The sequence below is a fragment of the Perna viridis genome, chromosome 10, assembly GCF_037379345.1.
Source record: "Perna viridis isolate PV_CMFRI_1.1 ecotype Kerala chromosome 10, ASM3737934v1, whole genome shotgun sequence".
NCBI lineage: Eukaryota > Metazoa > Mollusca > Bivalvia > Mytilida > Mytilidae > Perna > Perna viridis.
The window spans coordinates 35,424,352-35,444,251 of NC_142454.1; the positions used below are offsets into that span (position 1 = coordinate 35,424,352).

At 31.7% G+C, this 19,900-nt stretch overlaps 1 protein-coding gene across 1 annotated transcript; it reads left to right on the forward strand.

Annotated features, from left to right (window-relative positions):
- Positions 1-1,334: 1,334 nt before the first annotated feature.
- Positions 1,335-18,642, forward strand: LOC148605574 (uncharacterized). Its single transcript, XM_088547599.1, has 3 exons — positions 1,335-1,398; positions 3,729-3,928; positions 18,313-18,642. Exons 2-3 carry the CDS (start codon positions 3,794-3,796, stop codon positions 18,640-18,642), a joined length of 465 nt encoding a protein of 154 aa, XP_088403725.1. The 5' UTR covers positions 1,335-1,398; positions 3,729-3,793.
- Positions 18,643-19,900: the final 1,258 nt, after the last annotated feature.

Consider the following 19,900-nt stretch of genomic DNA (forward strand, 5'->3'; position numbering starts at 1 on the left):
TAGAAATTGGAAGTTTTAAACCCATTCACTGTTAGCATTTACTTTGATACGCAAATGCATGTTTTTCTATTATAAATCATAATATCCTTTTTATAAAAAAATAATCGATAATAGTTATTGAAATTATTAATGTACATACGGTAAAATGAATTCGAAGCTAGAGCATTTTTAATGTCTATATACGACCCTAGCACAAATAAACCGGCCTATTTCTTAATAAAATAGACTGTTCATACGTAATTCATTGTATTCAATTTGAAAAAAGGCATTATATGACTATGAACTTTGTCATCTTCTAACGCAGATCTTATGTGGACTGAATTACATTGAAACCAAACCTATGTTGATCAGTTTGTTTTCGCTATTATAGCGTACATGTACTGATATAACCATTTTACCAGAAGAAATAAATAAATATGCCTACATTGTTTTACCACTAATAACAAAATTAAAATCTGTCGATTTTATTAAACAAATACTATCTTTAAAAAAAAGATAGCCGACGCAGTAAATTTTTGTTCTTTTTACTTTTAAGTTTCTACATTTCTTTCAAGAAAATAACACATTGCACTTAATTTCAAATTTTCGATACAGTTTTTTTCGAACGTCACTAAGTTAGCAGTATTTGGCCAATTGCGAAACAGAATTGCGATCTGGTGACTTGTGTTTCCTTAGAAGAGCGTCCTTAAGGTCAAAGGGTAAAAAGCGAAACTATACTGACTGCGTCGGAAAAATAACTTTTATTTCATTCCCGAAAATACTAGTTAATTATTTATGAATACTTTTAAATTGAAACAACAGGCATTTCAAATTTATCGAAAGATTAGAAGAAGTTTTATACAATAGATAATGATAAACCCATTATTCATAAAAAAGCTGAAAAGCCTTAAAACTATCACTACTGCATCCAGTAGTCAACTCTTTATGTATCTAAAGTTGTAAAGCTAAAATGGGTCTGGATATCGAAAAGTGTTAATCTTATACGTGATTAAAGTTTGACCAATTGTGGGTTGATTTTATTTTTTAAGTCCTACGCATAATTACCTTCACGAGTGACGGACGGTATTTCGCATCACAAGGTTATGGGGACTTTTGCAAATGAGCTTATAAACACGTTAACCCGTTAGGACCGACAAAGGTAACATGCGCGTTGTTTAATACAAGTCGTTAGAATTAAGAAAAAACAACAACAGCATGGACCATGGAAAACGAAATACACACTTTCGGATCTAAATAAAAATGTTGGTACTTGACGGATACTAATTTAGCCATTAAAAAAGAAAGAGAAACTTAAATTTCTGAAAGCTTTCGTTCTATATAGATAATTGTTATCATCACGGTATAGTATCAGTGTTAGACTGTCACCAGTCTAGTAGATGATACTACACATGCATGTTTGTAAGTATAAAGCATTCTCTAACTTTTTCTACTGCACTGGTTTGGCAAGTTATTATGATACAAATATACATGTATCAGACATTTTAAAGAGATCAATCTGATAGGATAAGGTCACCCGGACAAAAGGCCCCAGTGAAAAGCCCTTGGAAAAAAAACCCAATAAAAATTGTTTTTATCAATTGTATAATTAATATCTTAATTTCTTATACTGCATATAAATATATTTTGTCGGTGGGGTGGGGGCCATAGGATAAGTCAGGTGAAGTCAATTAGTTGTAATGGGTTTTGATCTTTTCATAAAACTTTCATAGATGATAACAATCTTCAATTAGTTTGAAGTTGAAGTCAACCAGAGACACTTTTTCGTTTTAAAAAGTGTATTAATGACAGCTTTTCTCATTTCATTGATGAAATTTCAAATGATTCTGGTGATAAGAAATCCAATCCCAAATATAAAAAAAATATGAATCACACAATCAAACAACAAAAAATAAAGAAAGAAAATACAAAAATCATTCAAGTACTTTAGGAATATACCACATCTCCACATTTAAACGAGAATACCTCAATTTGTGTGTTGCTTCTTTACTTCCGCGATAAACCAACCATCATGCCTTTGTATATTATTGGTACAGTCGCATTTGTCAACCTCGCTTATGATTACTCGGTTAAAATGGTTATTTTGCAAGAAAAACGAAAATAAAGGAAAGGCGTCCGGATATTGTTTCCGTCATCGGAACATCACTCGGCCTTTTCCGGGGAAAACCGATTGCACCTGTTCAATTACTCTATACAGAATTTTGGTATATTTAAGAAATAAATCATAATACTCCATTTTATCATAGTTTTACCACGAGCTGACCATTTATCCAGCAACTGAAAGATATTGGCCAAATCGAACGGTTTTGGAGTTATATGCAAAAATCTGCTGACTCCAATGTTCTATTTTTAGTAACGGCGGCCATGTTTTTTAAGCGATCAAACATCCAAACGGTCATTTTGTTAAGGACAACCTAAAAAAATATCAACTTTCATTGAATTCTGTATAGTAGTTTTTAAGAAGATTTTTGAAAGTAATAACATCAAAAACAGCAAAAAACGTCCAAAAGGGCAATAACTCCAACATGGGTCAACAGATTTTCACCAAAATTTGACCACAGATAGATCTCATCATGTTGAATACTTTTACCCCGTCAGAATTTGATTAAATTTAACGGTTATGGAGATATATGCAAAAATCTGCTGTCTGATCTCTATGTTCTATTTGTAGTAACGGTGGCCATGTTTTTAACCGATCAAAAATCCAAACGGTCATTTTGTGCAGGATACTCTAAGAAATTATAAGTTTCATGCAAATCTACTCGGTAGTTTCAGAGGAGAAGATGTTTGAAAAATTGTAACGCGGACGACAGACGACGACGACGACGGACGTCAAGTGATGGCAATAGCTCACATGGCCTATGGGCAGGTGAGCTAAAAATGTTATTTTAGTGTTGCGGAAATGGCCGAATAGTTCCGATTACTTTGGTCCCTGGAAGCAATAAAACAATACGATCAAATAAAATTCAATGTAAAACAATAGGATTTTTTAAATAAAAAGGACTAGGACTGAATCATAATCAACACGCCTATTGTTACACTAGAATAAAGAACCCTTCTGATATCTTCTTGGGATCCCTGGAACCGTATGTAACGTATGAACTTATGGTTCCGTAAACAGGCCGGCATACCTTTGAAAAATGACTTTTAACAAGATATTCATGGATTTATGATGTCCGTCTACTGTATTGTCTGTACAAGAAATAACCAAAATATTCCACAAGGTTATAGAAACAACCTTCAAAACTGCTACCATACCACCCGATTTGTCGAAATTGGTACTGGAATTGGTAGCATACAATTCCTACGGTTCACAAGAACTTGGCCATACGATTTTTCAACGGCATGAAGTCGTACATTAACAAGAAATAAACACCTGCCTTACATGTTACAAATTTTACCGATTCAGAATAAGTACCCACCCCCCACATAAAAAAAAAACAAACACACAAACAAACAACAACAACACAAAAAAAAAACAATAAAAAACAAATCAAAATAAGTACAAAAATTTATCTATTTTTTTTTTTGGGGTGGGGGGGGGCATACACAATAAGTTCTTCCGCCGGGTAAATGCAGTTTTTGCCTAAAATTTATAGTAATGTTCAATTAAAATAAGACCCCTGGTCGTTCGCAGGTCTGGGGAGGCTTATGTCCAAAACCCAAATATGATGTCTGTATTGAAAAATGTTATGTTTATAGAATGACTGACGACCAGATTTTCATTTTAGCGATGCCTCACGTGTGGAACTGTGTGTCTAAATTAACATTCTAGAAGTGACCGAGTAAACAGACCATGGCCGTTTTGTATGTGTGGAACCCAAACGGAGATAGCTGGGGGCTTGCTTCGTTATTTTTGGAAGATAGTCAGGTCTGCATAAGCTGGTGGCCTAATGATTACAAATCTAAATATGGCAAAAAGAAGAACAAAGTAAGAACTCAAAAAAAAAAAAAAAAAAAAAAAAAAAAAAAAAAAAAAACTGAATGCAAAATAAACTATATTGTACATGGATACTAATTTCAAAAGATAATTTAGTCCCTTTTTTATTTTTTTCAACTTCATCACACTCCTGGTAGTGTAAATTAATGTTGTCGTGCGATAAAAAGGGAACGGGTGAGAGTTGTCCCATGTATCCTTAAGCTAAATTATACCATTTTTCTTTGCCTCCTGAAACCTATATTATTCGTTGTCTGAAATGTTGTCATTTTTTGGATATTGAACAAGGAGTATGATTTAATAACCACTGGGTCAATGCCCCTGCTGATAAACCAAAGGTTCCAGGAGATATTCACTAACCAATTACTCAGAACCTGAATTCTATCACATTTTATTTATAATATTTTTCAAAATTTGTAGTTTTACAAAGTTGAAAATATCTTTATCACTGATGCTTCATTTCTTGTATTGCACAGTGTAGAACCTCTTGGTGATATCTTGGTATACAATTAATTATTTGACTTTTTGTTTCGCGCAAGTCATAAATACAGAAGTTTCATGGTCGCCGTCATGAACTCGTGGATCGTTATGGCGGATCCATCTGCGCCATGAAATCCGATTTATTCAAAGTGTCATAGTTTTCCTTTCCTAGTTTGTCTACCCTGGACTTGACTTTTTATGAGCAACTCGGCGAGTGTTTCTAGAAAAGCAGAGGACGCTTACCCTACCGGTAGACCTGGTCCATGCTCCCAGTTTTTAGTGGAGTCCAAGTTGCTCATTTGCTTTTGTTACTTTGTATGTATGATTTTAGTTACTTTATGTTCTTTGTTGTGTATGTCTGTTTTCCATGTCTGGTCTTTGTACCTGAATTACATTCATTTGATTACCGCTATAATATTGGTTCCGTAGATTATTCTTCGACTTTGATCTTACTATTTATATTATTCTAATGCTTCTGATTAGAGGTGTCTCCTTGAAGCAACATAACGAAAGTTGTAATGTACTAGTATAATTATGATTGGCATTTTTGATAAATTCAATTTCAGAAGTAACAATCTTTTTGATTGGATAATTTGTTTTGTCCATCATCCATAGACCAAAGTTTGTAATATGACTGTGACATCATTAACCTCTTTGATGATATACTCTTTGAATTTTGATACTTAAATTAAAGGAACGACTTTTATATTTTTTCGGTCTATTTAAAATAACTGCAACGCCCGTGTTGCACACTTTGAAATAATCTGCGTAAATGTATCTTGCTAAACCTCTCAAAAATATTTTTTGTGTCATAAATACCCGAACGTTCAATTAACTTAACAATAAAGAGTTTATTGGCAGGGTCATGTATGCTCGTTATCAATTAATTTTGAATTAAAGTATTGGATATCCCTGCTAATCATAACTGTAACCAAATGTATCGCCTGATGACTGACGTCCTATTGAGTTATTAAGATATACATAAAATGTAGTTGGACTGAACTGTTGGACTGCGACGTCAGATTTCAACGACCAATGAAATACCGTGTTTAAAATGATGATTTTTTTTGTATTGGAGGTAATAACTTTTCCTGAGATTAATATTAAGAACGCTGTGTAGTACATGTAGGTATATACTGGCATTTATATAGTTAAACTGTTATAAAACACAAATATTTATGTTTCAGGGGACTATCACTTATTTATTTATTTATTTATTTTATTTTATTTTATTTTATTTTATTTTTTTTTTGGGGGGGGGGGCTTAAATTTTTTTCTATAATTAACTCATAATCACTCTGCTCCTATCACAATGCTTTCACAGAATGAAAATAAATAATTTGATAAGAGTTTTGTCCTCTAAAGTGGTAAAAAATTAGAACAAAAAGCACTTTTATGATGGAAAATTTGAAGAATGGCTTTTTCTCACTGGATTGTTTTTTATCCCCCTTATATGTAATTCATTCTACATGGTTTAAAATTACATGTACGTTTATCAATTCTGGACCAAAGACGATTCTAAGAGGGTGTAGGACCAGAAGCTAATCCCTGTTGGGATTAAACCAGAAGCCTACCCCCTTTTAGTTTATTCACAAAAAGTTGGATTGATTATGAAGTAAATACTGAAAATCACTAGAGTATCCCTTCCCTTATTAAAAAAAATCTTGATCTGACCGCCACTGTGGATAATACTGGTACATGTATTTGGTAACATAATCATTTTTTAAATGATAACTGCAAGTACAAATTCAAGGTCACAAATTCTATATATCTATGGCAAGCCAAAAAATGGACAAAACTTCCTATTTATTCATATTTATAAAAATTATAAATATTTATAAATCATTTAATAATATTTATAATTCAATTATGAATAATAATCATTCATTTATGAATATTTACAATTCAATTATAATTGAAATCCTGGGTTGATCCAGGATTTCACATTGGGTGTAAAATATGGTAAACAACTTTCATATTTATTCCATATTTTAGTTACCTCATACATGTATAATAAATCAGTTATCTTTTACATGTATAACTTGTATCTCATATACTATATAAGATATCTCTTACATATGAGATATCTTATTTAGTATAATTAAATATTCTAAAATATGGAATTAATATGAAAATGGCTTTCTGTACATCGTTCACAAATCTCTTATATTATTTAAGATATCTTATATAATATAAAAGATTTCTTATGTATAAAATATGGAATCAATATGATGACAACCTGAAACTACACCTGAATTCTATCAATATATCAGTAAATATTTGTACCCTAAGGTTAATAGTATGTAGAGGTTAGAGACATGAATCCCTGATGAAGATTTTGATTTCCTTTCCATGATTTTAGGACTGTTGAGCTGTATTAACTGATAATTATGAGTAAATTTGTAAATTAAAATGTACATGTAGCTCATATTTATATTCATAGTATATTTTATGTTTGCTTTCTAAGACAATGTTTTTCTCTATTTTTTAGTTTAAATTTTGTTCCATCAGCAGACATATACTGAGAATTTTAGGCTGAGGAATTCTGTATTATAACACACCTCAAACCTGCCAAATTAGACAATGCAACAGGGGAGTGACAGATGGACACTAACAGGGGTTAAAGTTTGACTCTCTGATTATGTGCAGTACAGAAACATTACTACAGACCTAACATTATGCTAACTAAATTACATGCATACAAAGACAAGAAGAATTAGTTTTTAAAAATGAGATTGTGGATTTTTTGCATCATTTTAGAGACACACCAGCATACTCACTTTCTTTGTTCTTAAGAAGATGGATTGATACTTTTTATTTGTTGTTTTCAATAAATAGAACTTGCATTTTTTGGTTTTACTTTGTTGGACTGAAAAACATTTTTTCAAAGCTTATTTATTAACATTTTTGTTTTCAGCTACCACAAAAAAAATAGGTACTCAAGTTAGTAAGAGGGCCAAGGTAATCAAGGGAACCAAGATTTGAGCAGAAATTAGAAGAATATAATCCAGGGATAAAGACTTAAACATGGGAACAGACACACAATACAAAGAACATGAAATAACACATTACATTTTAAGCAAATAGTCAACTCAGACTCCACCAAAAACTGGAAGCATAGACTAGGTGCATCGGTAGGGTAAGCATCCTCTGCTTTACTAGAAACACCTACCATTTTATTTTCATGGGAACAGACACACAATACAAAGAACATGAAATAACACATTACATTTTAATATGAATGTTGGACTGATCTGTTGCAGAGGGCGGTTATACAAACGGGACATTTATGATAAAGGTGTAGACCAGTGGTCACTAGTCCAACAGGTACATTACATGATCATTGGACTGATTTGTCACAAAGGACCATTATTTCAATAGAACATATATGATATAGGTGTGGACCAACCACCAGTCCAACAGGATTATTATATGATTGTTGGACTGATCTGTTGCAGAGGGCGGTTATACAAACGGGACATTTATGATAAAGGTGTAGACCAGTGGTCAGCCCAATATGTACATTATATGATTGCTTGGCTGTTCTGCTTCAGAGGACAGTTATATAAATTTATTTATAGACAAACATCTATAGGTCGGATTTCGGGTATTAAGATGAAAACAAAATATTTAGATGAAAGTTGAGGGTACTAAGATAAAATCTGAAATTATTAAGACGAAAAGCGGAAACGCTATGATCTTCATCCTTTTAGTTTTCACCTTTATACTTTTAAAACTTTTCAGATGTTTTTTCCCCAGACGGATGAAGAAATTTCAAAAAGCATCTTATTGAAAGTACCTAGATTACTAAATGATACCGACATCCATCCATTTCAAAATTCAAGGCAGCACTAAAAGATAATTCCTCAAAAATAACTAGGCCTTCATATAATTCTTATGGCCCATGCAAACTTAACATAATACTCTCGCAACTCCGTTGTTCGGCTTCGTTTCTAAATGAAGATCTTGCTAAAACATAATGTCTAGCCCAGCGTGTCAATGCGGTGCTAAAATGAGGATGTAAATCATTTCTTCTTTGTCCTTTCTACAATGATATCTGAAACAACCTTATTCATAAATTGAATTGACTACCCATAGAAATAAAAAGTAGTATTCTTTTAAGTGGCCATCAAGATCTTGCATACGAAATGAATGTAGCATGACCTACACTTAGAAATCGATGGTAAAGGAAAACTATTGACCAAACTTTACGACAAACGTGATGACTTTTCATTCAGAATTGTTAACTTTCCTTTCATCTGTGGCAACATCCCTTCGGCTCCTGAGTATGAAGTGTTCATATCACAACTCATACGTTATGCCAGGGCTTGCCGAAAGTACGCAGACTTTTTGTATCGCGCTAGAACTCTAACAAATAGGCTTCTGGAACAGGGTTATGTTGCTACAAGATTGAAGTTTTATGGTCGTCATCATGAACTCGTGGATCGTTATGGTGTATCCATCAACACCATGAAAACTGATTTATTCAACGGGTCATAGTTTTCCTTTCCTCGTTTGTCTACCCCGGACTTGACTTTTTATGACCAACTCGGCGGGTGTTTCTAGAAAAGCAGAGGACGCTTACCATACCGGTGCACCTGGTCCATGCTCCCAGTTTTTAGTGGAGTCCGAGTTGCTCATTTACTTTTGTTACTTTGTATGTATGATTTTAGATACTTTATGTTCTTTGTTGTGAATATCTGTTTTACATGTCTGGTCTTTGTCTCTATATTACATTCTTTTGATTACCGCTATAACCTTGGTTCCCTTGATTACTCTTAGCAATCGCAGAAGAAGTTCTAAAATTTATCAAGAAATCGAAACGTTTCCTAAAATACTTGGAGGCGTCGGCTCCACGCACAAGCTATATGCATTTGTTATTCTTTTGTTTTGGTATTTTATTTACCCAATTGATATTAGTTGTTTTATTCTCTTTTTCTTGCGCATGTCACAACTGTATATCCTTTTAGTATGCTCTGTGTAATATTGTAAGAAATGTAATTCACGGGGGAATACTTCATAAGTTTGACTAACTTGTGTCTTATCCCATTTGTCTAGTTGAGCAAATACATTGTCATAAACTAAACTACTGATCACAAGTTAATTTTACAAAAAACAAAAAAAAAAAAAAAAAAAAAAAAAAAAAAACAAAAAAACGAATTTCTTTAAGCGGATAGGAAAACATTTTTTTATTCACTGTTCATTGCATAGGTACAACCATTTTTTTTAAGAGTGAGCAGTGCATACGTACAGCGGTAAAACAACATTGATATTGAAGAATCACATTTAATACCACACTAATACAGTAACTTAGAATTGTAATATAATTATGTTGGCAAAATGAAGTAGACAATGTCAGTGTTAAGGTGCGAATAATTGGATTTTGGGAGCATACTGCTAAAGAAAAAAAAAAGAGAAACAATCTCGCATAATTTATACAAAATATTATTTAGATTAGATATTCGTATTTGTTAACTTTTCAAATTGGTTAACAAAGCTCAGTGTTGGAATGGCCAATTTATTATGTACTATGCGAGTTTAATTTGTCTAGCCGGTATAACATAACAGCGATGCTTATATTTAAGGGTGCATTTATAGCAATTGCATGTCCACCGTTGTAAGTGAATTCACGGAAGAATCCCTACGGAGTGCGCATAATTAGTTCAAGGATCATAGAACTTTTCATTTTCAAAGCAGTGGCCTAAAATTAAGCTGACATTTTAATTTCGGTGGGGTTGTTATCTAGTAGACATATACATCATACCTCGTTATATTAATTTCTATAAAAAACATTTTGAAGTCCACTTCTTGAGCCGACATATTTGTTCTTACCCCAAACTCGTTTCGTGTTACTTTAAATTTCACAATTTATAATACTATGTGTATTTGGTTTCTAAAATAACTAACAATATTATCCTCTGATTTAACATTACATATTTAATTTTGTAAATTTAGATGAAGTAGTCAAAATCTTATAAAAAGAAGCAGTAGCTTCAACTATGTTGACTGTTGGCGGGAAAACCACAATAATCAGTTTTCAGTCCGTCGGTCCGTCCGTCACAAATTAAATTGTATCCACACTTTAACTTTTCAAACATCAAAGCATTTTGAAAATCAGCGGTGTTTTCATCATTTAAGACCACTATTAGAAAGTGTGTCACAAAGGAAAAAAAAGAAAAAAGAAACCCATAAGTGAATAGAAATTGCGGATAAGCTGCACATGTGTTTCAAGGAGTAATATCTTATAAGCAGCATTAGAATCAAATATGTTGTAAGATCAAAACAATAATTAGTGTATACAAATAGTACTCAAAACATTGGAAGCCAAATTCACCATGGAGAGCTTCTACCATGAGCAATACAAAGAATGAAGGATCGGTGTTTTAGTTACTTGTATTTTGAATTTTGTACTACTGCAAATTTTGGCGAATATAAATGAAATCTGATATAATTCGGGGTCAGACAAGTCTGATTACTGTGTGACAAATTTATAATTAAAATTAAAATGAATTCTTTGCAAGAATATAAATACCTATTATGATATACTCTGAACTATTGCATTGACCTACTACTAACACATGTTTATGTTCTAGTTTAGAGAACCTACATTTCACTCTTCGAAATTAATCTATACAAAAAAAACAGGGAAAATGGTAGCTTTTAGTAGGGTTTGCTCTGATTACTTACTTTGGTTCTATTGTGTTGAACAATTTGTTCTTTCTATGCTGTTTGTTTTCTGCTTCATATTCCAGAAGTTGTCTTTTCCATAACTTTCCTCTTTTTTGCTACTTCTTTAAGTCGATACTTTTAGAAAAATTAACAATTCTCTTATAAAGTGACACACATCCAGAGAAAGGAAACGCAACGGGATGCTTTTAAACATAACTTGTCAGGAAATCACATGTAATTGCAGTTGAACCAGTCTAAAAATACAAAGCATCATGTATACGTGGAAGTTCATAACAGAAAGTAAAACAAAACAAAATAAAATTAACCAGTGACATCATTTTATGAACTGCTTGTATGAACGCCTACGCCAAATCCAATATTACACTGGACGAAAGGAAACTAAAACAATTGAATAAAATTCTGACCTAGTACACTTGTTAGCATCTCAAATAAACATATAATTTTACATTCAATTAGGCAAGTGCCGAGCTAAACCAAACCCTATAGTAATGGGGGAATCTCCTTTTGCGCAACATCTCATTTGCGACAATAACCCCTTTGCGCCAGTTTATTAAAAAATAAGAATCTTTTTGCGCAAAAAATACTGAACAAAATACAACTATCTTAATATTATTAAGATTGCTCGTTAAAATGAGCATGAAAGACCTTGGGTCTATTGTTTGTTTGGCGATTAGTTGAAGGAACCTCTGTCCAAATTGGCGGAGGAAACATAGCATTTATAATCGTCAATGTATGTTGTCGAAACGTAATTTGAAAACTACTCAACTTCACGGTCACGTAGCGTCTATAAGAAAAAACTATAACTGATATTTTCAGGATCACGAACAGCTAAACTAAAGAAATGTCTCAGCCATTTGGCTGATCTCACCACTGCAACACTGTGAATTACATCTTTTATGCATTTTTATATTCTTAACTTATATTATGGATGGGTACGTAGCCCTACATAGGACCATCAATAGAGGAAAAAAGAATGGAAATCCCGTCGACTTATTTTCATTTATTGATAAAACCACATTTGAAAAAGTTATTTGAATTTTTGTAAATTTATATTAGGCATAAAAAGTCGGCATCAAATATTGCGGCAAGAGCCGAACTAGGTAGTCTGTCTACCTATTGAACATTTCATTCTGTCTTGTATATTTGGCAAGACGCCACACTGAAAACATTAATCCTCTCCTGAAAGAAGCCTTTCTATTGACAAAATCCCTAGACAGTTCGGGAACTTATTCCTGGTATACATATATAAAAAAACATATTTAAGGAAGATAATTTATTGCAAGAAATTGAAAACTGTAAAAACTTTAAAGATGTCAATCTTGTAAAGATCCATATAAAAAGATCTGTAGAAAACAATTATAGATTACTTATGGAAAATAAATTAAAACGTTATGATGAAAATAGCAAACTTTCACTGTATAAAATGTAAAATTAAGTCATGACTTCTACATAAGAAAATGTTTTACAAAATTACGATAAAGCGATCACAATCTTGAAATAGATCAAGGGAGGAGATATTTTAAAATTCCTAGGTAAAACGAAGCATTGCAATGTTATTGAAACTGAATAACACTTCCTCATACAATGTAATTTATATCTTATAATTTATAATTTAAATTGGAAATTTGAAGACATGACTGTATATAAAATACTTAATCCCTCCTCTAAGGAACCTGTAAAATTTATCGGCTCCTTTTTGAAACAGTCATTAGAACTGAGGGTAGAAGAAGCATAACTTTTTTCATGTTCTACTTTAAATAGACTCATATTTGCAATTGTCATTATTATATGATTTGTGATTAATTTTGTTGTTGGTTTTTGTTTGCACAAACATTAATATGTTCACACGACAATGAAATATTTGATATCTGATATATTCTATTTTCATATATTTTGTGGAATATTTGACATCACTAGCTTTAAAGATTTTTTACGGGCAAACTATTGCATTTGGTAATCTATTTTCACGCAATTCAACTTCGGGAATATAATTTTGCACAATCGAAATACATGGTTTCGCCTATGGGCGCAAAAGGATGGTGTCCAAATAATGTACCTATGTGAAATATCTGGAACTGATTTAGATGCATGATCGACTCTTGGTCAGACCAGCAATAATACTGTGTAATGGATAGCTGTATCACAAAACTGTAGCTTTTGAATGAAATCAAAAGGTATCAGGTGTTGAAACGGTTTTTCATAATTGGGCCTCTAATCCCGTATTAAGACTGGTTTGTCTGTATTTATGTCACGTCGTATTCATATCAATTCCAATTTGTAGATTTCTTATATAATTAAGTAGATATGTCCTATTTTCTATATGATATCTTAAAGAATCAGATATCTCATATAGTGTATAATATATCTAGTAAAGTTTATCAGATATCTCATAAACTTTATAACATATCTTGAAAAAAATAGAAGATATTTACTAAATTATATGAGATATCTACAAATTGAAATTCCAATTTGTAGATATTTCATATAATTTTGTAGATATCTTCCATTTTTTATAAGATATCTTATATAATAAACAGTTTGTAAGCTGTCTTAAAGTATATAAGATATCTTATTCTTTTATAAGATATCAGATAAAGATTAGCAGTTAAGAATTAAGTTTATAAGATATGTTATTAAGTTAATAAGTTATCTAGTAAAGTGTAAGCTATTTCATAGACTTTATGAAATAACCTATTAAATTATGTTTATGAGATATATTTTATACTTTGACAGATATCTTATAATCTTTATCTAATATCTTATGCGCCTTATGGAATATCTGTTATACTTCGAGTTTATGATATCGTATTAACAAAATTGTATGAGGTATCCTACAAACACAATATCTAAGATATCTAATATATTTTATCATAAATCAAATAAAATTTATATGACATCTCATATATTTGAAAGATATTTTATAAAAATAGAAGATAATCATCTACAAATTGGAATAATAATAAAATCGGCAGGTCGTATGTATTTGCTCCGTTTGATTCCGTTAAGATTGAGCATTATTACTGAACATATTACGAAAATTGTTGATAATATAAAAGATCGACGGAAGAATCATACAATGTACATGTTGGACTGATGACTGGTCTACACCTATATCATAACTGTCCCGTTTGTATATCTGACCTCTGTAACAGTTCAGTCCAACAATCATATAATGTACATGTTGGACTGACCACTGGTTTACACCTATATCATAACTGTCCCGTTTGTATAACTGTCCTCTGTAACAGTTCAGTCCAACAATCATATAATGTACATGTTGGACTGATGACTGGTCTACACCTATATCATAACTCTCCCTGGACTGGTGATTTATGTACATTTTTATCATATCTGTCCCACTGATATAACTGTTCTCTGTGTGTCATAAAGTAAACAGCATTCTGTTTTTAAATATCCAATGCCACACAGAAACCTTTTCACATTTCAAATGTACAGTTCATGCTACCTAACTTACCTTATATTTGTGCATACCCTTAACATTTTGGCTTAGACACTGTCACATTAACTTATTGAATGTAAAATGTTCTTGAAAATAAAATGGCAGGTGTTTCTTGAAAAGCAGAGGATGCCTACCCTACTGATGCATCTAGTCTATGCTCCCAGAGGATGCCTACCCTACTGATGCATCTAGTCTATGCTCCCAGAGGATGCCTACCCTACCGATGCATCTAGTCTATGCTCCCAGAGGATGCCTACCCTACCGATGCATCTAGTCTATGCTCCCAGAGGATGCCTACCCTACCGATGCATCTAGTCTATGCTCCCAGCATTTGGTTAAGTCTGAGTTGACTATTTGCTTAAATTGTTTCTTTGTACGTGCAGTTTGTTATTTGATACTCTCTGTATTGTGTGTCTGTTTCCATGTTTAGTCTTTATCCCTGTATTATATTCCTCTAATTTCTGCTCAAATCCTTGTTCCCTTGATTACCTTGGCCCTCTTTTTCTAACTTAACTACCTAGTTGCATTTGATGGTAGCAGAACACAAGAATGTTAACTGTTTTTGTGCCTTAAATAAGCTTTGAAAAAATGTTTTTCAGTCCAACAAATAAAAAAGAGCAAGTTTTTATTTATTGAAAACAACACATAAAATGTATCAATCCATCTTCTGAAGAACAAATGCTGTTGTGTTTCTAGATTGATGCAAACAAATCCACAATCTCATTTTTAAAAACTCAATCTTCTTGTCTTTGTATGCATGCAATTTAATCAGGGAGTCAAACTTTAACCCCTGTTACTGTCTATCTGTCACCTTTCGGTTGCAAATTCTTATTTGACAGGTTCAAAGTGAGTAATAATGCAGAATTCCTAAGTCAAAAATCTGAACTACAAATAAGAAAGAAAAATGATCTTAATAAACAAAAATAAAATATACTATGAATGTAAAAACGAACCACATTTCAATTTACAAAATTTACTCATATCACGGAAAGGAAATCAAAATTTAAACTAGGGATTCATGTCTCTAACCTCTACATAATATTAACCTTATGGTACAAATATTAACCGATATATTGATAGTATTCATGTGCAGTTTCATCAGAGGCAGACATCCCCCAATAAATTGGGACTTTTTTTTTGTATAAAATCTTGATTTTTCTACTGCCAATATTTGTCTCGCCTGTTTTGCCCAGCCTTTAATTCTCTTTACTATAGCAAGTTGTCTTCATATTTATTCAATATTTAAAATATCATAGATCTTGTATATCATATCTTATATCAATTAACATATATGAGATATCTTATACATAGTATATCTTATATAATTTGTGAACAATGTATGGCAAGCAAGCAGTTTCCATATTAATTCCGTATTTTAGAAGATTATTGTATTATATAGATATCTTATATAGTATATGAGATATACGATATGTTATACATTTATAATATACCTGATTTATTATACATGTATGAGGTATCTAAAATATTACACCCCCTATCTGAATTCCTGGATCCGCCCCTGATATTGCAGAAGAGAATTTGTTAATCTATATGTAATAGCAATATGTAGTATAAACAATAGCAGCAAAGTGTATTTATAAATATTTATAAATGAATTATAAATATAAATAGTTATCTAAAAAGCGTTTATTAATAAGCATTTTAATCCACTTTGGCTTGAATTATAAATATTTATAAATGATTTATTATTGTTAATAACTGCCATATTCGTTTTTAATAATTAATTAATATTAATATATAAATTATTCATACTTATTATTTGAATTATAAATATCATTAAATGATTTATAAATATTTACAATTGAATTATGATTATCATTATTTTTTTTAATAAATATTTACAATAGATTTACAAATATTTATAACTATTTGTAAATTTATAAAACAAGGTTCCGGTAGACTATAAAAGGAAGGTTTTGGATTGATTTTAGGGTTTGGTGCTTGAACCCTTCGGGAATTAGGGGCAAACAGAGCCTAAAAATTAAAAATATATATATATATATAACAACTTTATAACTTAATAACAGAATATCTATTAAATTGTGCCATTAGATTCAATTCCAAAATGTTTAGGCTGATTTTGACTTTTGAAATTATGACTATAACCAGTTTTTTTACTACTTTAACAGATACAATTCTTATTAAATTATTTATTTTTTCAGTCCGTTAAAGCACTATGATAGGATCAGAGTGACTTCAAAAGGTGATTATTTATCTACTAATATTTCAACAGGACCAGGCAATAGTCAATTGTAAAAAACAAATTAAGACCTCCCTCCCCCCAAGAAAGTATCGTCCCTTGACCATGAATATTTGTATTTTTATAACAATTTAAATATTGTTTATTAGTTATTATGCTAGTATACATACTAAATGCCGTTCTTTATATTAACCTCAGTAAACTTCAGTACCGCCAATACAAGAGATCATCATTTGAAACACGATATTTCATTGGTCTTTGAAATCTGACGTTGCAGTCCAACAGTTCAGTCCAACAACATATTTTATGTGATTAATGGCTCGAGTATTTGACAAACTTTTTACAAACATAATGGCGATTAACCCATTACGTTAACCGATATCTTCTCCATTCCACTGAAAAATTAACATATTAATAATTGACTGGATGCAATATACGATGCATTAAGAAAACAAGTCTTGAACTGAACCAAATCATATAAACAATTCAGAATAATCTGTCGCAAGAGGACTGAGTGATATATAACCTGCCCGTCTACAAAAAAGTCCTTGTCAGTATATGGAAATTATGTATTTTAATTTAGTCGCATCGGAACAAGAGGTCGAGTATATATGAAGGTCATTTAAAACTACATATTTGGGTTATACACTTTCCAAACCGCGTTAAATCAATATTCTCAAAAGATGATGTGAATTCTAAACTTATGATGGCCAGTTTCATTGTAAGTGGATCATCCGGCCTGTCTATGAACGAAAGCAAAACTATTCGTGGTCGACAAAAAAATATTATAGGAGAATAGATTAAACCTGTATATATTGACAGCCATTGGACATATGTATTCGCAATCACTCCTGATTTTTGCAAATTTACGTCCATGTAAGCATTTTTTGTAATTCATTTATATAAAATACCAATCATATATCTTGCAAATTTCGATATGCTGTACACGTGTTTCAAGGAGTGACCTCTTACCATAGTTAAAACAAAAGTTTTTGAAAATTGTTTGTTTGCTATGCCGTTTCTATTCTTATTCTAAGAGGGTATTTACTAACTAAAAATGTTTTGTAGTAACTGTATCGTGATTAAATGATAAATAGCATTGAAAGAGTACTCAACGGAACCAAGATCCTAGCAGAAATCAAAATAATGCAATCCAGGGATACAGACTGGACAGGGAAAACAGACTGAAATATCAAACACCATGAAATAACCGACATAACGTGCAAAATAAAAGTAAACGAGCAACCCGGACTCCACTGGGAGAATGGATCAGGTGCACGGTTTTGGTAAAGTTTTAACGTTCTTTGCTTTTTTTTTATTAAAACCCGCCGAGTTGCTCATTAAAACAGTCTAAATGTTCAACTTTTCGACAGAATTTTTAATGAATTAAAATTAAAAAAAAATAATGTGTCAATTAATTGACGCAGACAGTCGTTGGAAGTCACGAATACAAATTTTCACTGACTGTATACTACAAACATGACATGATTATAAATATAACCTACATTTTAATATATTATTTAAAAGGTTGATGCAGGAGCTGCCCTTCCAGAGGAGTATAATGAAGATGTAGAATTCAACCTAAGAGAATGTAACCATCGATGTAATATCAGTCAACGGAAAATTAATCCGGGTCCTATCATAGAGTGGTGGAGAAAAACAAAAAGAAATAGTGGTTATCATTTTCTTGCATGGAACTGCTGCACTGTTGTTCATTCTGCCTTGGAAATTAGCGGTTGCTTTGAGTGGAGGCATCCTGGAATGAAATTTATATCGGAACCACGCCAAATGAAACGTTATGGAGAGTCATTGGAAAAGGCCACTGGAAAGGACGGTAACCCCTGTGTCATCAGATAGTTATATATTAATACATTTTTCTGTCGGCACGTGTATCAACAAGAGACGTCGATGTAATCGAAAACCTGTTATATCCAATGATAAACCTTCTTACAAAATCGTGATGAGAGAATTTCTTTGCATTTCCAAATGATTCTGTAAACTAATTTGCATACAAAATAGACTTTTGTGACAAAATTCTATTTGTCTCACAGAATTGACTTTTGTGACACAAAAATTGAAAATTTGTAGTACGTTATAAATATGGTTAATTAGAATTCACTTTTGTCTGTACATAATTGAATTTTGGGTACAAAACCACGAGAGTCCCATTCGGCGCCCCGTAGTGTACTTTCTTTGTGTAACTTGAACTTAAAAAGTATTTAATCATTCACACTTTGTAGAGTGATTAGATACATACTAAATATGTGCAACATGAAGTATGAATTTTGTCTTACATTATAACTATGTTAAACATATGACACTATTTGTCGTGAACGGTGTATGATTTAAATATTTTGTAGCTAACTAAGTATTGAAATTATTTGTAAACATTAATAAATCAAAGTTTTTTAAAGTGGAAATTCATGATTTGAAAAAAATTTCACATTCATTAATAGGTATGGCCCTAATACGCTCCCCGGCTAATACTGTGTTAAAACTGCTGCTTCTGCATCCTCTATCATAAGTTTCCACGACTGTCTACAAACTTTGAAGGTGCTCGATCTTTATTTGTACAAGTTATTTTGAGTATACAACAGTATAACACTTATTTTTGTCTACACATGTTGTGATGTATTTGTCACAAATCTTACTTGAAGTCCACAAGAAGGTGGAATGGGAAGAAAAGTATATTATCATATCAGTATTTAATTAAACAAACTTTATTTAACGTTGGTTCTCTTGACCCCTTTCAACATGGGACACACATTATGATAAGGAAACCATAAAACATGTTTATTTTTTTTACTTTCTATTTAAGTATTTTTGAGTTAACTTTAACCAAACTTAAAGTAACTGGTTTTCTTGGAATAAGTAAGTGTGTCGTCTGCATTTTGATGCTATAGTCTTTACTTATCGTAAAGTTAAACAATTAATTCATTAAACTATTTTTCATAGAAGTAAAGAAATAAGAATTTTGTGTATGCCATTATCTGAACTAATTTTACTTGTCAGGAGAATAAATTTATTGTCTCTAACTATATCATAAGAGACGTCAGGACTTTCGTTAGAATTCCTGAGACTAAAGGATTTTTCCTGTCATTTCAATATTGTATTT